Here is a 26153-nt window from a genome sequence, read left to right on the forward strand (position 1 = left end):
GTGAGGATTTTCTGAGCTCTATTGTGACTGGAGATGAAATGTGGATGGCTTATTAAATATCTGAGACAAAAATGACAGTCATCACATTGGTGTCATTCCAAATCCCCATCTGCCAAAAAATTCAAAACCACAATTTTGGGTAAACATCATCAAGTGCGGGAAGGAGCTGGTGGGAGAGTTATTTGAGGAGAGCACAAAATGTTTGTGCCATGGCTCACCATGTGCACTGAACAGCATAGTGATTATGTTGAACAAGTATGTCAATGATATCCTGTAGTTTTTTTTTTCAAATACACTTATTCTAGCAAATATAAGAATCTAGAACACTTACTTTCTGAACATGTTTTGTAGATGCAATTATACTAATTCAGGAAAACAAACAAAAAATACAAAAAGGCTGTTTCCATCTTCAATTTCAGTATTCAGATTCAGATACAATATGAAACTTAGCATTTTCACTCCATTGTCATATTAATTTATTTAAAACTCTGAAAAATTTTATTTTAAGATTTTTTTATCAGATTGGACTCTTCCACAGCATGGCCTTAGTCAGATATCCCCAATTTCATAAATTAATTGTACCCTGGTAGCTGCTATAAAAAAACCTGGTTACACATACGCCTAAAACTTTCTTTAGAGGGTAGCAGTAATTAATCAATGAAGAGAAAAGTGATAATGATGAACAGTGTAATATATCTTGAAAAAAAAAAAGTAGTTCTCAAGCTTGCATCCAGGTGGCAGTGTTAAAACACCATGACATTTCAAAGAGTGCCATATTTGTCATCTCAACTACTTCAAGTGCAATAGAGAGTATTATGAACAGATGGACGGAGTGGTCATGGAATCCCCACTGCCTCCTGGGATTGTAAATCTCTACATGGAACACTTTGTGGATGTTGTCCTTCAAATCACTTGCTATAAACTCAAGCACTTCTTCCACTATGTTGACAATATTTTTGTAGTGTATGCACATGGCAGGCAGCCACTGGACTGAGTTGCTCAACCACCTTAACAACATTCATCAAAACATCATTTTCACTACAGAAATAGAGGAGAGTGGTTATCCCTTCTCTGAGACATACTGATAAAGAAGAAGGCAGATGGCACACTGGGCTAAGTAGCATATGGGTAGAATACCCAGAGAGACTTGTGCCTGTGAGCAATGAGCTGCCACCATTCAGCACAGTGGCAGTAGCGCTACCCTTTGGTACATAGGACATACATCATCTACGATGAAGAATATCTCACAGGTGAAATAAGAAATACAACACCTGAAGGAGGCATTCCACACAAATGGATACATTGATACACAGATTAGCAGGGCATTCAATAAGAGAAAAGATGTAGCAAACCAGGAAGTGGAGGAAGAAGACAAGAGATTCACTTTCCTTCTGTATGTGGAACTGCTTTCAGCCAAAATTGTGAAGCTACTTGAAAAATCTTCTGACCATGTCCAGGAACAAAAGAGTACCTTGATACTATGAAAGACCCATTAAAACTCAATGTACCTGGGATATACAGCATTGCCTGTAAATGTGGCCAACAACACATGCGGCAAACATGTTGTGGTGTTTTGAAATGCTGCAAGAAGCATATCAGAGATGTAAGACTGGGACACACAGAGAGATCAGCATAGTATCAAGGAAGACCCACACCTTTGGCTTTCAGAACACCTAGATGCTATGCCAAGAATCTGGCTATTGGGACAGCATTACAAAGTAATGCATAGGGAGTATTAATGAGAACTTGGTCAGTAGAGACAAGAGATTCCAACTGAGTGCTGCACAGAATCCAGTGTTAGGGGCAATACGAATAGTGTGTGCTCAGCACCATCCAGTACAAAACACACATCTGGAATGCATAGACAGATATGCGAGCACCGCCTCCATGCACACCAGCTATCCCCACTACCACAGCCTCACCACCTCCCCGCCTGTTGGCCAGACAGACCCAGTCACACACAGCCCAGTAGAAGAGGGCATTAGAATAAGTATTACAGCATCCACAATATCTTGACACTTTGTGGGGAGATGGTGAGTGTGACACTCTTCAAAACTTCACTGTATTTTAATACCACTAGCCAGTGGAAACCCGAGAACTTTTGGTCAGTAGTACACGCCCGGAAAATCTGTATTCACAGTATGGTAATTTCTATACAATATACGAGCTTAAGATTATTCTAAACTGGAATGATCACTGACATGCATAAAACAGAGCAAATTAGTGATATAATGATGGTGTACAGTGATAACCTGTGCAAAAGAAAGAGAACACTGAAATAACAATTGATGTAGTTTTTATTTTACAAATGGAGAACAAAATACAAAAGGATTAATTAATATACTTTAATCTGAAAATGAAAAATATATGTGTGAGATTATGCTGTCCTGTGTCTACGGAAAATTCAACTGAAAAATCTAATAAATTATCAGACAAAAATTGCTGGCTATTGCTTTTCTTTGGGAAGTAAAATCTGTAGTACTACCAAGAGACACATATAAAAGGAAAAGTAACAGACTTTGTAGCTTTCAGATATAATACTTCCTTCTTCGGGAGGGGAGGGGGAGGGGGAAAATGGGTTAGGGAGGCTTAGAAAGGAAGGGCAGGTTACTTGGATGCCAAAATGAGAGAGCCCCACTTGTATTGAGGATGAGGTTAACAGAGATCAGTACTTAATTCTGTTAACAGAATCTATCAATATGAAAAGGAAGAGCTATCTTTACTGTAGGAAATAGTATTTATGTGGCCAAAAATACAGACCCACACCTAATGAGCTTATAAAGGCAACAGTGATTAAATCTAAATGGAATTTTTATATTTTATGAAGTTGCCAAGACTGTTAATAGTTATAGTTCATTACTGATAACATGACGTAATATCTTTAAAATTTTATTTTTTTGTTTATTCTTTTGTAGCAAAGATGTGATGATTCTGGGATAGCTGCTAAGAAAAGTCAATAAAGAAGTGTTAAGCAGGCCAAGTGGCGTGTGTTCTTGGTGATTTAAAATTAGACTAAATATCGTCAAGCAACATCTTTTGGGAACTGCCGCAAATATTACATTACAGCAGTTATATTTGGTGTCCATCAGGGAAAACATTGTGGTGTGACACATCCACTGCAAATATCAGACCTTATATTCCTCAACCTTTTTGTTATCAAATATTTCTTCATTTTCATGGTTTAGCTCATCCTGGCATAAAGACAACAGTGAAACTGTTGAGTAGCAGAGCCATTTGGTCAAACATCAAAAGTGATGTGTGACAGTGGACTAAATCCTGTGTCAGTTGTCAGAAAACCAAGGTCACCAAAATATAACCGCTGTAATATAACATTTGCGGCAGTTCCCAAAAGATGTTGCCTGACGATATTTAGTCTAATTTTAAATCACAAAGAACACATGCCATTTGGCCTGCTTAAGACTTCTTTATTGACTTTTCTTAGCAGCTATCCCAGAATAATCACATCTTTGCTACCAAAGAATAAACAAATAAAAAATTTAAAGATATTACATCATGTTATCAGTAATGAACTGTAACTATTAATGGTCTTGGCAACTTCATAAAATATAAAAATTCCATTTAGATTTCATCACTGGTGCCTTTACAAGCTCTATGTGACACAAAACTACACCTTCAAGGGATATTAAGGAGGTACCGAGTGTTTCCTATCAGAATAAGACAACAGAAAGATTGAGATCAAAAATAACATTTAAAGAGTCCACAGGTTCAGGCACCCAATCACTTCTTTTACAGCAGTTATTTGTGTCCAGGTGCACTGATAATGATGTTACTGAGAACTGCAAACACAGCAAATTCTCTCATTCTATGCAATGGTCTTATAACCGTAATTAACTAATTGATCACATTTGGTCAACTCTCTAATATGCTACACAAAGAAGTTGTCAGATATCCTTGATGACTATTGTATAAAATTGATTAGGGGATACTAGGTCTCAATGTTGCTGTCCAGAAGTTGTTCATCATCACAAACAAAGTGCAGTTTTCTTAGAGGTGTACACCATTGCTATTATCAGTAGTCTGTGGGGGTAGTATAAGAAAGTTTTATGAACTGATGAATTATGGAACATGATATGGCACACTGACAGATCGGTGGTCCCGATAGGGGCCTGGCTGATGGTGTTTACTGGTGGTACTGTGATAAAAGCGAAATGAGATAAAAGGTGGTGTAATGGTCTGAGACAGTTTTTCCTGGTTGAGTTTAGACTTTTCGTTTTGGCCATTGGCAGAAATTTCAGTACAGCAGTTCGGAAGTAGTGCTTTTCCATACCAGCTTTATAATTCTTCTGTTTGCAAAACAAAGACTGTATCATAGTGGTTTAAGGATGAACACGTTGGTTTACTTCAGTGGTCTGCTCAAAGCCATGACTTGAACCTGAGTTGATAAATCTCATTAGGATGACCCACAATGTTGGCCACATTATATAGAGGGAAGGAAAGAGAAATAGATGGATATGACGGTCACCTCTTAAGTTCTTACAAGTGATCTGTATACATTTCTGCTGAGGTGTGATATCACTACTGTGTTAAAATTTATCAATTATTTTTGTTAGAAAAATGACAGCTCCGAGACTGGCCTTGTAGTTTTTTTACTGTGAGCATTTAAAGCAATAATATTTTTTAAAAATGGAACCTTCATGTAAAGGTTTTTCTTATGTTTTTGGTAAAGATGTAACTCAACAACAATGCCTTGAATCACTCCAATCAATTTTTGGTAATGAATCATCTTCAGAAAATAATTTTACAAATGATTTGTGGAATTTTGTCATGGCTTCCACCAGCAATGAATTTTTTGAAATTCGTTCAAAATCAGTTGTTTTGAAATAAACATTGATGCTGTGTGAAACATGATTGAAGATTGTATGTGTCTCAATGTGAGACAGACATTCTTAGAAAACTGGAGATTTTACAAGAACATTTAGCTGCTGAAGATATCTTTTTTGCAGTGGATTTCACATAGTTTGACTGAAACTCTGAAGCAAAGTTACCTCACTTTATAAGGAAATACGGGAACAAATTGACCAAAGAAATGGAAAATAACAAGAGACAAAACATGGATATGTTGATACGAGCTTGAAACTAAATAGTAATCAACCATTTGAATGTCCAAGATGAACCAAAATAAGAAAAAAAGGTATGTTCGACTAACAGTTCCAAGTAAAGCATGGCTTGTTTAATTGGTCGCATTGGGAAGGTCACAATGATTGCTTTAGAGAATCAAAGAACAGTTAATGATGAACGGCAGACAACAATTTTTCAGTAGTAAGATGAGGAAAAGAACTGAAAAAATCACATCATTCTTCATCATGACAATGCCACCTACCAAAGCACATGAAACAATTGCTTATTTGATGCTGGAGAAAAATGTCTAATTAATGTTCCATTGTCCAGCAAAAGACTTCTTTTTATTCTCCTATGTCAAACAAAATATGCTTGAACAGCAAATTTAGTCATTTCAGGAAGCAACTGAATCTTTACAGATGCATATTTTTGAGGCACAAACATCATGATGGGAAAAAATATCTCTAGGGAGAAAATCAAGAGCTGAAGTTTTGGAGCATACTTACCCAGTACTTGGTTCCTTGAGCTTCTCCCCAGCCAACAATACGCACAGAGTGATAACCAGTTCTCTGAGTTGTATCAAGCATTGAGTGTCGGTAGATTCCACCACGGTACATGAAGAAGTCATGGTACACCTTCATAGTGGCTATTAAAAGAAAGAAAAATTATTGTTCTTATGCTCATTGTTCTTATGGTGGTGTGAGTCATCAAAAATGTAACACATCTGTTTCGTTACAGGTGCTTTTATAGTGTAGGACATTAGTTAAAGAAATAATACCACCTTCATTTATTATTGTTTAAGACTGTTTCTTGCTGGTCACTGTTATTTCTATAGTTCATGGGAATCAACACAATATTATCGTGAATTCAGGAAGCTACAAAAATTAGGAAGCAAGAAATATTCTTTTTATTGAGTGACAGCCTTTGATTATTGAATTTGTTTTTTACATTTTATATCAAATAGATATTCAATTAATTATTTCACTTGACAGAAATGTTAGGTTTTTTAACATACTACAGTTATTTATTTTGTTGTCTGCAGTTCTGTCAGGAAAATTAGTGCTGTCTACATTTAATGATGTAGTTTTACTGTTAAGTAATACCAAGTAAGATGATTCACACCCACCAACACCACCACCACCACCACCCACCCACCTACCCGTCAATTTTTTTCCCTATCTTTCCCCAACCTATCTGGCACTTCATGTTTAATGATCTCAGACCCTAATGTTTCTTCTTCACTAGTTTGTAATAAGATATGAGGATCACATAATTGCTTGAAGGAATGAATAAAGGTGTAATAAAGTGTTTGACGGGAAGTTATAACTGTACTATTTTTACTTACAAGTTGTGGTTTTCAGAACATAAAAAAGGAACCTTAAGAACCTGAACTGCTTTTTTTTTTTTGCATGAGTCATTGAAATGCCATTTTTTGTTCTTGTAAGAGTGATGACATTGGAAAGCTCTGTCTTCAGTTTATTTTAGTTGTCTTCTATCTGCCCATCTGGATATTACTGAGCTAATTGTTATTTGTTGGTCAAGATAGCTAACAGGCAAAAAAGTAATCACTGGCAGGAGACATCATCCCAATACCACCTTTAGCCTTGATAGTGGTCTCTATTTGATGAGGAATAGAGCACACAAGTTTCTTTAGGTATGCCTTGTCCTGCTGAAAGTATAACTAAGGGATTAGGACATAACTTTTTTCGGTTTTGATATAGCCCTTTCATTGTTTCAAATTTATTTTACCTATAAATTTTTAATGGTGCTGAAAAACATTGGCAAGGGTGGATTCATATAATCATATGTTTGTTGTAAGTAAGCAATGCAGAACAGTATTGAACTCCCTGTGCTTTAGGTAAGTGGTATTTCCTAAACCGGTAATGATTTTTAGGTAAAAACACCTTTATGAGGAATCCTACATCTCAAAATCCACTTCATGGATAGCCTAAAATAACAGCAGTGAGAGCTCACCCTGTACAGGTCCAGACTCCATAATCTCGTGCATGATGTCCTCCTCAGAGCCAAGCCGGTAGGCTGGTCCGGTGCGGTACAGCTCAGTCCTGGGTGGCCCGTACAGAGTCCTTGGTGGTGTGCAGCGAGCAGTCAGCAGGTTTGCACGGCGACCCAGACGGCACTTACCAGGGGTGCCACTCTGTGCTGTGTATGGGTAACATGGCTCGTCCACCACACTGTAAAATACAGTCCATGGTTTTCATTTATTCTCTACTTATTCTTCTGACTCCACATGTTCCGGGTTTCTATTAGCAGCTGTGCAGAATAATTCCTCTTCAGCAGTTTTCTTCAACAAAAGAACTCTACAAAAATATTGATATGTGAATTCTAAAAATGGAAAACCTGGAATGAAATAATATGAATTAGAATAGTTTCTCACCACACAGAAGAGGTACTAAGCAGTAGATATGCACATTTAAAAGTAGACTGTTGGAAAATATCAGTGCCACAGAGCCTGAAGATGACAGAGACCATGTGTGTTTGAGTTGTGTGTGAATATGTGTTTGCTTATCTCTCATCTGATGAGGGACTTTGTCCAAAAGCTGGCATTTTCCAACAGTCTACTCTTAAATGTGCCTTCCTGCTGATCAACACATTCTCTGTGTGGTGAATAGCAACATGGAACTTAAAAAAAAATTCTGAACACATGGAGAACTGGAGAAGGTGAAATGGAAGTATTTGGAATGTAACAGTAGAGAAGGGTGTAACCCTGAAAACATGACCTCACTCTAGGTAGGCAAGGCCCTCTCTGTCACAAACAAAAATGAATGGGGAGCTATAGTGGAGAAGCACCTCATTATAAAAACTTAGGTCCATACATGTATATTTTCTATAGTTTTTATTCTAGTACTTATTCTGCTAGATTTACTAAACATCTTCTAAAGCCATTCTGTTGATTTTATACACCAGTAACCTATAGAAAGATCATTATTTCTTTTGTCACATATTGTGCCAAGGCAATATGAGTTTTAGCCTTCAACTTGTATAGATTACAATGTTTCAGCTGCTTTCTCTTTGAATGCTTCAAAGTCAACTGGCATTTCATTAGCACTCAGTTATGATCAGCATCAGTTTTGGCAGCTTAATAACTCTTGCACTGCTTAACTTGAATCCTGAATTTTTATTTATCCAAAAAATTACCAATATGATCTCCTCTTTGATCCTCTGAAGTCTTCCATGAGTTCTTACTTCTCAAGTAAGCCCTAATTTTTGAAACAATGTTATAAAAAGGATAGTTGTTACTTACCTTATAGCAGAGATGCTGAGTCAGAGATAGGCACAACAAAAAGACAGTCAGAAAGTGAGCTTTCAGCCAACAAGCCCTTCATCAAAAACAGGTAACATACACACACACACACACGCAAATGCAACTCTCACACACATGACAACAGTCTCTGTCTGTTGAAGCCAGACTGCAAACAGCAGTGCATTATGGGTGAAGCAACTGGGTGGTGGTGGTGGTGGTAAGGAGGAGGCTGGGGTGGGGAACAATAGCAACATAAGGATGGGGGATGGTAAAGTGCTGCACCGGAGGGGGGGGGGGGGGTGGCAGGAAGTTTCATATCAGCACACACTCCACTGCAGAGTGAAAAATCTCATTCAGGAAGGAGGATGTAGTGCTGCAGTGGGAACAGGGAAGGGGCTAGATGGTTTAGGATAATGTTCTCAGCAATGGGCTGGTCCAGCTGTTTCTCGGCCACAATTTATCGGTGGCCATTGATGCAGACAGACGGCATGTTGATTGTCATGCCCACAAAGAAGGCAGCACAGTTGTTGCAGCTTAGCTTGTAGATTACAGGACTGGTTTCACAGGTAGCCCTGCCTTTGATGTGACCAGAGTGGAGTAGGTGGTGGTAGGAGGGTGTATGGGAAGGTCTTGCATCTAGGTCTATTACAGCCAGAGACCGTGGTCATGTATATGTGAGCTGTATTTGTGTGACTGTGTATGTGTATGTTGTCTATTTTCAATGAAGGCCTTGTTGACCGAAAGCTCACTTTACAATGATCTTTTCGTTGTGCCTATCTGTGACTCGGCATCTCAGCTATATGATGAGTAACAACTATCCTTTTTGTAATATTGTTATATTCCACCCTAGTTCTTGAAAGGCACATTCATGATGACTAAATTTTTTTCCAGCATGGAGCTCTCTTTCTCTCCGGATTTCCAAGTTTGCAACTGAATGGCTGCCACCATGATCCAGGCCCCATGCCCTCGTTATTTTTATAGTTTCCCAAGCTGTCTTCATTAGAGCTATCAAGTGTAAACAAATCAACAACACAGTGCCTAAAAAGTGGACTTGCAACTTAATACTATTGTCATGACTGGAGACAACTGATATTTAAAGGTAGTGTTCAACACATGGGAAGAATGTGTTATTTTACACTCTGTCAAAGAAAGCAATTAAATGATAACAGGAAGGCTGAAGAATATGGTGAATAGGTTATTAAAGATATAACACATATAGTAAGACAACAACCAGAAACAAATTTTGAGCTAGTTAGCCCACTAATCAATGTACTCAATCATAGGATGGCTGGGTAAAAGTAAAATCCCACAGCTTGACAACACCAAAACCTTGCAATTACAATTCCTACTCCTAGCTACCATTTATCTCACCAGTCCAGTCTCTCATGCATATTTCATCCTATGCCACTTTCCTTCTCCCTGAAGGCACTATTTTGTTTCCTGGACTTGTTATAACCACTCAGTTATGCAGTCTTTTGAGGAACAGAAACTAACCATATAAATGTCAAAGCATAATGTTCAGTTCCAGGAGATCAGACAATAATAGGGCCATTCCCTCCCACCATTTGCTTACACAAAAACACAGTAAATTCCTCAAAACATGTGAAACAGTCACTTCTGGCCTACAGATTGAAAACCAAAAGATAGAGATAAATCACCTCTGGGCCCTTAAAAATGCTCTAGAATATTAGTCCAACCACTATGAGCTAATCTCATACACCAACCAATACAAGCAACAGTAAAAAATCTAACTAAACAAAACTTGATGGCCCAGTGGAAGACCAGTCACAGTTTATACATATTTTGTAGCTAAGCTAACTTCGCTTTTAACTATGATGAATCATAGATATTGTGAACACAAAACTATGCCCAACAGGTGAAAGGAAGCACAGGTCATAGGAAGGGTAGCAACAGTGATCCTTGGAACTATGGCCTGACGTCTTTGACATGTATCTGCTGCCGATGTTTACAACTTATTCTGAGCTCAAACATAATGAGACATCTTGAACAGCATGGATTCGAAAAACATCATTCATATTAAGCCCAGCTCACACTTTTTACACATGACATTGTGAAAATTATGGATCAAAGCAGTCCGGAGATGTGGTGTGTATTGACTTCTGCGAAACATTTAACTTGGCACCACTTCAATGATTTTTAATGCAAGTACAGACATATGGAGTGTCAAACAAAATTTGTGAAGTGATAGAGGATTTCTTGATGAGGTGGATGTAGCATGTTGTCTCGGTTAGGATGTCACCAGCAGACATAGAAGTAACTTCAAGTGCGTCCCCGGGGAAGTGTTTTGGAACAATTGTTGTTATGTTGTAAATTAATTACTTGGCAGACAATGTTATGCTAACTTCAGACTTGTAACAGACAGTGCAGTTATCTACAATGAAATATAATCTAAGAAAGTGGCACAAACATTTATTAAGATATTGATAAGATTTCAGGGTCAGGTAAAGATTAGTAATTTACTTTATGCATTCAAGAATGTGAAACTGCGCACTTCACAAAACATAAGTATGTAGTATCTGATGAGTACAATACCAATAAGTTGCAGTTGGAATTAGTCAACTCATAAAAATACTGCTCGTAGGGATACGAAATGAAGCAATTACATAGGCTCGGTCAGAGACGAAACAGGTGGTGGGCTTTGGTACATTGGTAGGATGCTGGGAAAATTTAATCCCTCTACAAAAGAGATTGCCCATCAGACACTTGAGGGACACACTAAATATTGCTCAAGTACACAGGACCCATACCAAATAAGACTAAAGGGGGATGCTGAATATAAACAAAGAAGAGCAGCACAAATGGTCTTAGATTTGTTTGAACCATGAGAGAAAAGCAAGAAGATGCTGAAAAAACTGAACTCACAGATACTTGAAGATAGACTCAAACTATATGGCTAAAGCCTACTGTCAAAATTTCAAGAATCAGTATTAAATGAGGAAACTAGGAATATTCTACAGTCTTCTATGTATCGCTCCTGTTGGAACAATGTAAAAAAAGATTGGACTAATAAAACTGCATAAATATATACTTAAACTATCATTATTACTGTGCTGAATAGTGAAATGGGATATAATCTCTATCAAGAGTTTCAAGGTGAATTGCAGTGTATAAATCTACATGGTGTCTGAGAAGTCCTCATACTGCTCTGAACTTTGTGCAAGTGGGGAAATAAACCATCATTTTATCAGTATCCCTGCTTTGAAGCTGACTGCATTGTTATGCTTTTGTTTCAGACAGCGTCAAAGATTGGGCACATATTAATATGGGAAAACATGACGGGAAACATGTGCTGCCATAGCTCAATCAGATTGGAAGTCTAAAATCTTCTTGGATAAAATCTGCTGAGCTTGAAATAACAGGTCATCAATGTATTATCATATTAAAAAAGATTTGAACATGAAAGGATTTAACTGATTTTCGTGAATGAATTATCTGATGATGAGATGGAGCAGAAAGTTACAGCCTGTTGTGGTTTGTCGGCACAATTTTCAAATTGGAAACAAATTACAGCACCATTGACAATTTTATTTTCTAACTGTACACAAATGTTTTCAGGTACTAAGGCCATTCTCAAGTGTTTACGAGTCTAATGTAGTGTACTGGAGGCATGCAGATGCTAGTCTGCATCCGTGCTGCAATTTGTTTCCAAGTAATTATTACAGTTGTGAATACCCTGAACCATCATGTTTAACATGATGTAAAAAATTGAAATACTGTGTCTTATTCAAAATTTTATCTTTTGATGAATGTGTTATATATCGCAGTTCACACTGCAGGAATGTAGTTATCTGGTCTAACGAAAATCCCCACTATGTGCAACAATTGAAAAGGAACCCAATGTTACAATTTGGGCTGGAATGTCATCACAAAAGCTGAGCGGGCCACATTTTTTTAGACAGGTATATGAATGGAAAGGATGTCACAAATGTGATTAATAGCTCAAAGAGATGGGATCATGGATCATTGTTACAGGAGAACAGACTCCCTGCACACTTTGCTATTTAGGTGTGGCCACTGGATTGGTTGTGGTTCAGAAACATCTCCAGCCCAATTGAAATGACCACCATGAATCCTGTTACTTACTACTCCAGACAACTCACTGGAGAATAATTAAGTTCCACATGGGTCAATGTTGGTGCAGCACTAATAAGGAATTGTGCCGAAGTCTCCAAAGCACAACTCATGAGATGCTCTGCAACATGTCAAGGAGATGATGTAAATACTCTTTGTATGATGTATGATAGTGCACATACTGGTGCACTGGATGGATAGTTTTATATTTAAGTGCTTAATACACAATATAGGGTGTTTAAGAAGAAATAGCAAATATTTTAGGAGGTAGTAGTATAAACTAATTCAAATGAAACTTTCCATATAGTATGTGTATAGAGTTAAGTTTTCATTTCACACTGCTGTATTCCAGTTGTTATGGGTTTACTGACTGCAGTTTTTATTTTGAGGTTTGAGTTGGGAGTTTCAGTTTACATAAAAGTGATTTATAAACAATATCTTTTACGAATCCCTACAAGAAAAATTGAGAGGCATCAAGTCTGGTGAACAAGCCGGCCCTGACACATCTCTTCTGCGTCCAATCCAATGATATGGGAATTGTCTCTGCAACTCATTTCTAGCCATCAGCGAAAAATGTGCCAGATACCCATCATGTTGATACCACATTCTGTTTCTTGTTCCTAAAGGTATTTCTTCCAATAATAGACCTAATGTTTCTTGCAGGAAGGTGGTGTACTTCCTACAATTAAGATTTCCTTTGATGAAAAATTGGGGCCTATAATTCTGTCCCACACCATACATTCAAAGCCCAAGGTTTTTGGTGTGCAACTTCCGGCAGGCAACATGTATTTTCAGTTGCCCAGTAATGGATGTTATGCAAATTAACATTCCCATGGTTCGTGAATGTAGCCTTATCAGTAAATAAAATCAAATTAATAAATGTGTCATCCCTCTGAGTCTGAAGTTGAGCCCATTGGCAGAATTCAATGTGACGCATACAATCGATACCAGTTAATTCTTGGTGGAGACTGATATGGTAAGGATGATATTTATGTTGATGCAGAACACGAACAACACTACTCTGGCTCTTGCAATTTGACCCAAACTAACACAAGGATCACGAACCACAATGGCAAGAGTACAAATTTCAGTTCCCTCCTTAATAACTCTCCTTTGTCAGATATGTTTTCGATGCGTTAAAGATCCAGTTGTTCTCAATTTATCATACACATATTTAAATGTTCGACGTGTAGAGTGAGTATGTTGAGGATATCTTTCAGGTGATAAGTCTCTAGCTCTCACTGAATTTCGTTGGCATTCTCCATAAATGAGAAGCATATCGACTTGTTCTTCAAAGGAATACATCATTCACATTCGCTTTATTCAATGATACTAGTCTTACCATTCCTATTAGTGTTGTATTACAAAACCATCGAATGGTGTTTACATGTCAATAGCACGTTAGATGGATACTCTGTATTCGGTGAATATTTACTATTTGCATGATATACAAGAGAGAATTGTCATAGCACATGCTTCAATAAGTGCCGAAGTGATAACCAATACCACTCAATCTGCGATAAGAAGATTGCAGCAATGCATTCATACCAATGGTCTTCACTTCGAACACCTTCTGTGAATGGACGTTCATACCACCCTTGTGGCCTTAGTTGACCTTCAAGAACCCTATTGTTGCATGTCATTGGATTCGTCTCGAGAGCCGCTATCAGAAAATAAGTACCAAAATACAGCACCCCATTTAAAAAAAAACAAAGCTGACCTTCATATCCCTGATGCAACCCCACCTAGCAACAAAAAGCCAACGTCATATTATGGACCTCGATGTCCCATGCAACAATTGTCCCACAAACTTTTCATCTACCACCATACTTTCGGAGTTGTTCTAGGTGACAATAGTTAATGACTCATCCTGTATATTAAAATAATAAAAAGCCTATTTCCATCCGGATGATTACTTGGGCGTTGTGTAAAAGTTTGAAGTAAATTGGTCAAGACCTTTCCGAGGATTTTGGTGACAACGTTAAACAACGTCTTGTCTTTATATAGTTGTATAGACTTCGTGTGGCTCAGTGGCTGGGTGCTGGACTTTCAATTGGATGCCACTTGGACTGCTAGCATGTCCCTAACCTACTCCAGTTATCCAACCGGAGAAGGGGACCTTCAGTCTAGCGAGGAATCTGAATCAAATGTTGTTTCTGGCGACTCCTCACATCGCTGAAAGGTGAACTCCAGGTTACAGGCGGACTTAAGATTTCTGCGGTCCTACCGGGTTTACAGACACAAAGTTCACCACAAAACCTAGGTCCGACGACAGTGCATCGAAATGGGAGGTCGAATTTGTTACTTTGAATTCAATCATTTGCCTTTCCTTAAAACATTCTGTGAGTATTTGTTTAGGTTATATTCTAACACCTGTAGCTCTGTGTCCAATAAAAACTGGACGCATTTTATAAGGAATGTTTTATTTGGATTTCTTAATTTTATCACCCCCTCGCTGAGTAACTGGCACTGCCCAGATATGTATTTATTCCAGTCCTCTGTTAGTCCATGTCCTCCTTACCCCTCTGTCCATCTCCCCCTCCCCCTCACTGTGTATCACCTCCTACCCCTGCCATCTGCTTCTCCCCCTCTCTCTATCACCTTCTTTCTGCCTGTAAGTCCATCTCCCCTTCCCTCCACTAAGTTCACCTCCTCACACTTTCTAAGTCAATGCACAGCTCTTCCCTCTGTCTGTCCATGTCGTCCTCCCACTGTCTGTAACACCCCCCCCCCCCCCCCCCCTCTGTCCATCTCCTCATCCCTACTCACTGTGACCATCTCCTCCTCAGCACTGTCTCTGTCCCTCCTCCCCCACTCTTCATCCATCTCAACCTCTTCCCTTTTCAATCTATGTTGGTCCGTCATGGTCGGGGTACATGAGCTGGTAAGTACCTTTCAATGTCAATAACGTCACCAACAGCCGTATACTTTAAGGTATTTTATTTTATTCTGAAAGTAACCAGTTTTGGCAACTCATTTTGCCATCTTCAGGCCACATACGCTTTTATCCAAATAAACGAACTTATTGTATAGCGCCATAAAACAATTCTGTCGCTGTCACTGCTTCGTACGAAGCATTTGTATAACAATTGGAATTCACGATATCCAGTATTTTATGCCGCTATACATAAGTTTGCCAACGGCCTTGCTGCAGAGGTAAATCGGTTCCTGTCAGATCACCCAAGTTAAGCGCTGTCGGGCTCGGCTAGCACTTGGATGGGTGACATCCGGTCTGCCGAGCGCTGTTGGCAAGCGGCGTGCACTCAGCCCTTATGAGGCAAACTGAGGAGCTACTTGATTGAGAAGTCTCGGAAACTGACATACGGCTGGGAGAGCAGTATGCTGACCACATGCCACTCCATATCTGCATCCAGTGACGCCTGTGGGCTGAGGATGACACGACGGCCGGTCGGTACCGTTGGGCCTTCATGGCCTGTTCGGGAGGAGTTTAGTTTAGTTTTAGTTTTTTATACGATAAGTTCGTTTATTTGGATGAAAGTGTATGGGGCAGAAGGTGGCAAAATGAATTGCCACAACTGGTTCAGAATAAAATAAAATATCTTTAAGTATACGGCTGTTGGTGAAGTTTATTGACACTGAAAAGTCTTCCCTTTTCTGTCCATTTCCTCCCTCTCTTCTCTGTCCATATCCGCACCCACCTTTCCTCTCCATGGCATCAACACCCCCCCCCCCCCCCCCCTCACCCCCTGTCTATCCCCCACCCTGATACCAAGCTGGTGGTTTTTAACCCCACACTGTTTGTTTCCAGGTAGCAAGTAATATGTGTACCAACTGTGGCTGAAATCGATCCATGGGTTTAGGAGGAGATTTTTACCTTCGGAATTGCCAGACTGCGCACATGTCACGTATATGTAACATATTTGAGACATATTTGTATACATATTTCACCCGTACCTGTAGCAAATTTCGCCCTGCAGTTTTGTTTCCACGCACCTCACTATTTGTAACGTCGTATCCCCTGAACAATATCTCCTACAATGATATAATTTTCATGTTTTTTATGTGTAATTCTGTACATATATTCAGCAGCGTATGTGGATGCTGTCTCCGAAATCTGTGGCGTATCGAGTTAGTAGCAAAGAAATAATAAATTTACACATCATGCACGATGCGGCAGTTTCTCACGCATCTCAGTGTTTATGATGTCACATCTCCTGAACTACGTCTCGTACAGTGATGTAGTTTTTGAGGTACATTCAGTGATATATATGAATATTTTGTCCTCTTCTTCTTCTTTCGCTTTACGCCATAGCCCCACAGCGATCACAGGGTCGGCGTGGTTACAACGGATTTGGCAATGGTTTAGGGATGGCCGGATGCCCCTTCCTGCCACCCCCCCCCCCCCCCCAAGGACGGAATCAGTGTACCCCAACCGTCTGTGTCTAGTGTAAACCATGAAATAGTGCGGACGTGTTTCAAATGTCTGTGACGCGTGTAACTGAGGCGGAATATGGGGACCAGCCCATTATTCACCTAGCGGGATGTGGGAAAAAAGCCTAAAAACCACATCCAGGCTGGCCGGCACACTCGTCGTTAATCCGCCGGGCGATTTCGATCTGGGGCCGGCGCGCCTACCCGAGTCCAGGAAGCTCGGCTACCCTGGCGGATAGTGATAAATATGAATACTGTCTGCAAAATGTGTCGCGAGCACAGTAGTCTAGTAAAGAAGTAATAAGTTAAAAGATCTGGACTGATGCGGCAGCTTTACTGCACGGATAGCGAAAATGTAAGCGATAAATTTTTTCCCTTTCGTCACTCTGCGGGGGGTCGTCAGCGAGAAAAATAGGTTTCTTAATGGTTTGAAATCGTACAGTACGTAAAGTTTGTTGCAAGTCGCTAAGTTCTCTCATTCTCAAATACTGGATAAATTGGTTCTTGAGGGTATTTTTGATCTGTCGTTGCAACTACAAAAATGCGTGATTTTTTTCACCAGACGCATATCGCTTTATTGAGGTAGAGTATCTGTGTTATACACAGAAAAACAACGATGAGCTAGGAGACGGCATTTCCCGATGTAAGCGAGAAATCAGCCGAAAAATCACCGTAAGTACAAATCAACCTATTCTTAACGAACTGTTTTTCGATCTAAAAGCAAATCAAAATGCAAATAACTTAATTACAGACCACTGATAATGCTTTACCTCAATAAAGCGAAACGCGTCTGGTGGAAAAATCACACATTTTTGTAGTTGCAACGACGGATCAAAACTACCCTCATCAATTATAAAGCAACTACGGACATTTTGGCCGCACAAATGAAGAATTTAATTGGATAAATTAAGTCTGGATATTCATAAGTCGTGGGCTACACTTATTCTTCACCCCAACGCCTTTGATAGATAGTTGGTTCTTACACCTACAGTGGCTCTTTCCAGACAGTGGTACGTGTGCCAAGTTTGGTCAAAAGGAGTCGAGTAGGTCAGCAGGACATGTGGATGATACGTGCATACATGTGTGCTTCAGTTCTGTATTATGTATGACGTCCTCGTGAAAAATACGGGCCGCGCGGTTTGAGGCGCCATGTAACGGATTGCGCGCCCCTCCCACCGGAGGTCCGAGTCCTCCCTTGGGCATGGGTGTGTGTGTTTAAGTTAGTTTGAGTAGTGTGTAAGTCTAGGGACCGATGATGGCTCTGAGCACTATGGGACTTAACTTCTGAGGTCATCAGTCCCCTAGAACTTAGAACTACTTAAACCTAACTAACCTAAGGACATCACACACATCCATGCCCGAGGCAGGATTCGAACATGCGACCGTAGCGGTCGCGCGGTTCCAGACTGCAGCGCCTAGCGACCGATGAAAAATGGCTCTAAGCACTATGGGACTTACCATCTGAAGTAATCAGTCCCGCCGGCCGAAGTGGGCGAGCGGTTCTAGGCGCTTTAGACTGGAACCGCGCGACCGCTACGGTCGCAGGTTCGAATCCTGCCTCGGGCACGGATGTGTGTGATGTCCCTAGGTTAGTTAGGTTTTAGTAGTTCTAAGTTCTAGGGGACTGATGACCTAAGATGTTAACGGTCGCAGGTTCGAATCTTGCCTCGGGCATGGATGTGTGTGATCTCCTTAGGTTAGTTAGGTTTAAATAGTTCTAAGTTCTAGGGGACTGATGACCTCAGAAGTTAAGTCCCATAGTGCTCAGAGCCATTTTTTTAAATTTTGTTAAGTCCCATAGTCACAAAGCTTCACGAAATTTTCACTGTTTTAATTTCTGGCGCTGCAGTCTGGAACCGCGAGACCGCTACGGTCGCAGGTTCGAATCCTGCCTCGGGCATGGATGTGTGTGATGTCCTTAGGTTAGTTAGGTTTAACTAGTTCTAAGTTCTAGGGGACTAATGACCTCAGCAGTTGAGTCCCATAGTGCTCAGAGCCATTTTTTTTTTTAATTTCTGGCCCATTTGACCTCGTAGTAAAGTATAGCAGAAGGAACATTCCTTATTCGACTTACACCTTATGGCCTGTTTCACATGTACGCGGTACCATTCGGTTCGCTTCGTTTTCGGCCGACAAGTGTGAAACGGTTCTTCGGTCTCTATTCGGCAACCAGAAACAGTACAGCAGCGAATATTCCCTCGACACGAACAGATTTCATCAGGATTCTGTAAGATGTGATCTCGTTTGTAGGGAACAGAAACAACCATGCCGTTCACACATGGACAGTTTAGTTTCTGTTTTAATCATACAGCGAGCTCTTAAAAATTATCTCTTATTCTAATTTTTTTGAAAACTGTTGTCGCAGTTTTTCTGGTAAATTAGCGGTTTACCAGATATTGATACGGATGGCTGATTTCTGCAGAGCAATCTAAACCAGTGCTGTGGAACAACACCTGTGAAAAATATAAGGAAAATTTAAGACGTAGAAAGCATGGAAAGACGTTTGTGTTGAAATTTTCAACGTCTTTGACGAATTTGACGTCACAAAAAAAGGACTTGGGTAAGTATAGAGAAATTCATTTTTGTCGAATATGAGACTATACATTTTGTGTCCCTTTGGAAATCTGATCTGGAAGCTGGAGAGATCTGGAGAGATTGAATAAGAGTCTCTGACCATTTTTTCCACCAACCTGTCGTCTTCTGAAGTTGTGTCCCCAGCGCAGAAGACAGCTCGTCGGTCGTGGGATCTTTTTCAGCGGAGGTTGCTACGCTGTCAGTTTGAACCTGTGATTTTGATTATTGTGGGATGCCACTTGCCCGGTTCAAAATGGTTCAAATGGCTCTGAGCACTATGGGACTTAACTACTGAGGTCATCAGTCCCCTAGAACTTAGAACTGCTTAGGCCTAACTAACCTGAGGACATCACACGCATCCATGCCCGCGGCAGGATTCGAACGTGCGACCGTAGCAGCAGCGCGGTTCCGGACTGAAGCGCCTAGAACCGCTCGGCCACAGCGGCCGGCTAGGGACCAATGACCTCAGCAGTTTAGCCCCTTAGGATTTTCACACACTTTTTTTTTCGACGTGGGGATCCCAGATACTGTGTAGACGGAGATGTGTGCGTGTCGGTACTGACCCGAACTTGCGCATGAAGAGCCAGGCGCGGTCGAGGTTGCCCCCCTGGCAGCCGCGCTGGCCGCGGCTGTTGCACTCGAGCAGGTGGCCGGCGGACAGCGTGACGGGCTCGGTGCCCTTGGACATGATGTGGAAGCGGTCCGAAGCGACGTCCGCCGTCGAGATGGCCCAGGACGCGCCGCACCAGCCCTGGTCTCGCACTCTGCTCAGCATGCCCGGCCACTTGGAGCGCGCGTCGAAGCTGCGCGGCAGCCGCGACGGGTCCAGCACGCGCTTCACCGGCCGCATGCGCATTACCTGCAACACGACCAGCCGCTCGCCACACTGGTTCCACTGTCTGCGAAAAGGTCGCAACGTAACATAGTAAAACACACAGCTCTCGTCCAGGGTGATTAAGCGACTAAATACACAGAAGAGCCAAAGAAAGTGGTACACCTGTATCTTCTGATGAACGTGTTGTATATCACAGTTCACACTGCAGGAATGTTGTTATCTCGTCTAAGGAAAATCCCCACTATATGCAGCAATTGGAAAGGAAGCCAATGTTACGATTTGGGCTGGAAAGTCATCACAAAAGCTGAGCGGGCCATATTTTTTTAGACAGGTATGTGAATGGAAATTTTTATTTGGATATGTCACAAATGTGATTAATAGCTCAAAGAGAAGGGATCATGGATCATGTGTTACAGGAGAGCAGATTCCTGCACACTTTGCTATTTAGGTGTGGCCACTGGATTGGGTGTGGTTCAGAAACATCTCCAGCCCAATTGAAATGACCACCACGAATGCTGTATCTTACTACTCCAGACAACTCACTGGAGAATAACCAAGTCCTTGGTGCAGCACTAATAAGGAATTGTCCCGGACTCCTGTGTAGGGCTCCTGCGAGTACTCAGAAGTGCTGCAACACGTTGACCGGACTCGACTAATGTCTGAAATAGTACTGGAGGGAACTGATACCAGCCGGCACGGTAGCTCAGCATGTTCGGTCAGAGAGCTGGTTCGCCTCTGTAATTAAAAAAAAAAAAAAAACTGAGTGAAAGGATCAACAACGAACTTCAACGGATGTTACGTGACGTTCGCAACGACCACACACAATGATCAACAATGAAAAAAATGAAAAAAAAACACCATGGATCCTGCAAGACTGTCCATAAATCCGTAAGAGTTCGAAGGGGTGGAGATCATTGCCGAAGTCCAGCGGAATGCACAGTGGACATGAATGGATGCAGGTGATCAGACAGGATGCTTAAATATGTGTCACCTGTCAGAGCCGTATCTAGATGTATCAGCGGTCCCATATTACACTAACTGCACACGCCCGACACCATTACAGACCCTCTACCAGCTACCGAGCGAGGTGGCGCAGTGGTTAGACACTGGACTCGCATTCGGAAGGACGACGGTTCAATCCCGCGTGCGGCCATCCTGATTTAGGTTTTCCGTGATTTCCCTAAATCACTCCAGGCAAATGCCGGGATGGTTCCTCTGAAAGGGCACGGCCGACTTCCTTCCCCATCCTTCCCTATTCCGATGAGACCGATGACCTCGCTGTCTGGTCTCCTTCCCCAAACCAACCAACCAACCAACCTCTACCAGCTCGAACAGTCCCCTGCAGACATACAGATTTCATGGATTCATGTGGTTGGCTCCATACCCATACACGTTCATCTACTCGATACAATTTGAGACGTGACTCGTCCAACCAGGCAACATGTTTCCAGTCATCAACAGTCCGATGTCGGTGTTGACGGCCACAGGCGGGCGTGTCATGCAGTCATGCAGTCATGAAGGGTACACTAGCGAGTCTTCGCCTCCGAAAGCACATATCGATGAGTTTTGTTGAAATGGTTTGCGCGCTGACACTTGTTGATGACCGAGCATTGAAATCTGCAGCAACTTGCGGAAGGGTTGCACTTCTGTCGCGTTGAAGGATTCTCTTCAGTCGTCGTGGGTCCCATTCTTGCAGGATCTTTTTCCAACCGCAGCGATGTCGTAGATTTGATGTTTTACCGGATTCCTGATATTCACGGTTCAGTCGTGAAATGGTCGTACGGGAAAATTCCCACTTCAGCTCTACCTCGGAGATACTCTGTCCCATCGCTCGTGCACCGACTATAACACCACTTTTTTTTTCTTTATTGAGTTTCGATTCCCCCCGAAGGGGGTGGGCTGGCAGCAGCTTAGTACACCACTCTTCAGCCAACAGAATTTGTTTTAAAATGATGAAGATAATAAATAATAAAACCAGGCGATAAAATCGGTGACTTAAATGGTAAAATCGCGGAATGTCGTGGAACTTAAAACATAGAACAAAGGGTTGATGATGCTAATAATATACATATGAAGCAGACGGGTAAAAGAATAGACAGACAATTAAAAAAACACGGCGACAGTCTGGTTTCTGTTCGCAAGAGATATAAAATTTACACCCGGCGACAGCATGGTTTCTGCTCGCAACATTTTGGAAAGATGAACAACACTGAACATTCACTTGGACACTGCAGTAAAAAATTGGCAAAATATGATATACCACAGCCGAGGGCAGATGGGGGGAACCTGGACAGATGACGGGAAAGGAAAAGGGGGGAAGGAGAGGAAAAAACGAAGTGGTGGGAGGGGGGAAAGGAGGCGATGGAGGACGAGGACCCATAAGATGGGGGTGGGTGCTGGGCAGACGCGGCAGGGAGTGGGGGAAGGCAGGGAGGGGTATACAAAAGAAAGGACTCGGGGGGGGGGGGAGAGGGGACGCAGAGAGAGGGTAGGTGGGGAGAAAACAGGATGGAAGGGGGGGGGGAATATAACATCACGTTCAAACTGACTTAAATATTGATAAGCTGCCATTGTAGCAGCAGTATCCGAGCTAACAACTGCGGCAGACATTTGTCTTATATAGGCGTTGCCGACCGCAGTGCCGCATTCTGCCTGTTTACATATCTCTGTAGGAGAATACGCATGTCTATACCAGTTTCTTTGGCGTTTCAATGTAAGTGATTTGGATAGGCCTGACACAGTTACATTTCGTCTGCTGCCTTTTGTGCGGCGTCGGCGCTGGTGCAGCTTGCGGCTCGCGACTTCACCTCTGGCAGGCTCGGGTTCGTGTCCGACACCGACAGAGGACGCGGCTATTCGCTGCCAGGTGTCTGGCTGGCGAGCGAGGCGTGCAGCGAGTGAGGAGTGCGGTGAGACGGTGGGGCTCCACCTCAGTTACCGTGGCGCCTTACACGAACTCGGACTGTTCATGTTTGACAGCAGCTGGATTGGAACATGCACTGTGGATTACAAGTCCAAGCTGTGATTATGTCCGAGGGGATAGGCAGTACCGCCCAGGATGTTAAGTGTTTCTGATTTCAGAGACTGGCAATGGCCGCGATGTCACAGTAAACCACTTACAGTACTTCCAACGAAGTGGCCTTGTGGATTACTGTAGAACTGATCACCTCAACGTTGTCGCCCGGCGCAGCACAACTTGTAACGTATGATACGTGTGAAGCGAAATTCTAAGTCATCTGATTTACCTCAAAAAATTGTTTTATGTAGATGAAGCAAAGCTACATCCGTTACTGTAGTTAGTTTCTCAGTAAAGCTTTTACTTTTCGTCTAAAAAATGAAAACCAAAGTTTTGGGATTCATGCTTGTCTTCGCTACATAATCTTTTTCATTCGATTCTGAGGAAACTAGAAAACTCTTCGGTGTACAGGGTAGTCTATTGATAGTGACCGGACCAAATATCTCACCAAATAAGCATCGAACGAAAAAACTACAAGGAACGAAACTCGTCTAGCTTGAAGGGGGAAACCAGATGGCGCTATGGTTGGCCAGCTAGATGTCGCTGCCTTAGATCAAACGGATATCAACTGCGTTTTTTTAAAATAGGAACCCCCATTTTTTGTTACATATTCGTGCAGTACGTAAAGAAATATGAATGTTTTAGTTGGACCACTTTTCCGCTTAGTGATAGATGGCGCTGTAATAGTCACAAACGCACAAGAACGTGGTATCACGTAACATTGCGCCAGTGCGGACGGTATTTGCTTTGTGATACATCACCCGTGTTAAAATGGACCGTTTACTAATTTCGGAAAAGGTCGATATCGTGTTTATGGCTTTTTGTTTTGGTCATCAGTCTACTGACTGGTTTGATGCGGCCCGCCACGGATTCCTTTCCTGTGCTAACCTCTTCATCTCAGAGTAGCACTTGCAACCTACGTCCTCAATTATTTGCTTGACGTATTCCAATCTCTGTCTTCCTCTACAGTTTTTGCCCTCTACAGCTCCCTCTAGTACCATGGAAGTCATTCCCTCATGTCTTAGCAGATGTCCTATCATCCTGTCCCTTCTTCTTATCAGTGTTTTCCACATATTCCTTTCCTCTCCGATTCTGTGTAGAACCTCCTCATTCCTTACCTTATGAGTCCACCTAATTTTCAACATTCGTCTATAGCACCACATCTCAAATGCTTCGATTCTCTTCTGTTCCGGTTTTCCCACAGTCCATGTTTCACTACCATACAATGCTGTACTCCAGACGTACATCCTCAGAAATTTCTTCCTCAAATTAAGGCCGGTATTTGATATTAGTAGACTTCTCTTGGCCAGAAATGCCTTTTTTGCCATAGCGAGTCTGCTTTTGATGTCCTCCTTGCTCCGACCGTCATTGGTTATTTTACTGGCTAGGTAGCAGAATTCCTTAACTTCATTGACTCCGTGACCATCAATCCTGATGTTAAGTTTCTCGCTGTTCTCATTTCTACTACTTCTCATTACCTTCGTCTTTCTCCGATTTACTCTCAAACCACACTGTGTACTCATTAGACTGTTCATTCCGTTCAGCAGATCATTTAATTCTTCTTCACTTTCACTCAGGATAGCAATGTCATCAGCGAATCGTATCATTGATATCCTTTCACCTTGTATTTTAATTCCACTCCTGAACCTTTCTTTTATTTCCATCAATGCTTCCTCGACGTACAGATTGAAGAGTAGGGGCGAAAGGCTACAGCCTTGTCTTACACCCTTCTTAATACGAGCACTTCGTTCTTGATCGTGCACTCTTATTATTCCCTCTTGGTTGTTGTACATATTGTATATGACCCGTCTCTCCTTATAGCTTACCCCTACTTTTTTCAGAATCTCGAACAGCTTGCACCATTTTATATTGTCGAACGCTTATTCCAGGTCGACAAATCCTATGAAAGTGTCTTGATTTTTCTTTAGCCTTGCTTCCATTATTAGTCGTAACGTCAGAATTGCCTCTCTCGTCCCTTTACTTTTCCTAAAGCCAAACTGATCGTCACCAACGCATTCTCAATTTTCTTTTCCATTCTTCTGTATATTATTCTTGTAAGCAGCTTCGATGCATGAGCTGTTAAGCTGAATGTGCGATAATTCTCGCACTTGTCAGCTCTTGCCGTCTTCGGAATTGTGTGGATGATGCTTTTCCGAAAGTCAGATAGTATGTCGCCAGACTCATATATTCTACACACCAACGTGAATAGTCGTTTTGTTGCCACTTCCCCCAATGATTTTAGAAATTCTGATGGAATGTTATCTATCCCTTCTGCCTTATTTGACTGTAAGTCCTTCAAAGCTCTTTTAAATTACGATTCTAATACTGGATCCCCTATCTCTTCTAAATCGACTCCTGTTTCTTCTTCTATCACATCAGACAAATCTTCACCCTCATAGAGGCTTTCAATGTATTCTTTCCACCTATCTGCTCTCTCCTCTGCATTTAACAGTGGAATTCCCGTTGCACTCTTAATGTTACCACCGTTGCTTTTAATGTCACCAAAGGTTGTTTTGACTTTCCTGTATGCTGAGCCTGTCCTTCCGACAATCATATCTTTTTCGATGTCTTCACATTTTTCCTGCACTTCCTATTTATTTCATTCCTCAGCGACTTGTATTTCTGTATTCCTGATTTTCCCGGAACATGTTTGTACTTCCTCCTTTCATCAATCAACTGAAGTATTTCTTCTGTTACCCATGGTTTCTTCGCAGCTACCTTCTTTGTACCTGTTTTCCTTCGCAACTTCTGTGATGTATGGCTATTGTGATCAAAATGCCCAACGGGCCAACTGCTCGAGGTCTTCAGCCATATGTGAAACGTCAACCACAACCTGCTACAAATGATGATGCCCAAGTAGATGTTTTAGCTGCTGTTGCGGCTAATCCGCACATCAGTAGCAG

The 26153-nt window shown here is 41.5% G+C and overlaps 1 protein-coding gene across 1 annotated transcript in view; it reads right to left on the bottom strand.

Moving 5' to 3' along the window:
- The window catches only part of LOC124619570 (tubulointerstitial nephritis antigen-like), a 529036-nt gene that overhangs the window by 2708 nt on the left and 500175 nt on the right, over positions 1-26153 (bottom strand). The window contains exons 7-9 of the mRNA XM_047146059.1: positions 19963-20258; positions 7054-7271; positions 5586-5725 (exon numbers count right to left, since the gene is read on the bottom strand). Coding sequence (XP_047002015.1) covers positions 5586-5725; positions 7054-7271; positions 19963-20258 — 654 coding nt within the window. The remainder of the gene's footprint in view (positions 1-5585; positions 5726-7053; positions 7272-19962; positions 20259-26153) is intronic.

The sequence above is a fragment of the Schistocerca americana genome, chromosome 6 (assembly GCF_021461395.2).
Source record: "Schistocerca americana isolate TAMUIC-IGC-003095 chromosome 6, iqSchAmer2.1, whole genome shotgun sequence".
NCBI classification, from domain to species: Eukaryota; Metazoa; Arthropoda; class Insecta; order Orthoptera; family Acrididae; genus Schistocerca; species Schistocerca americana.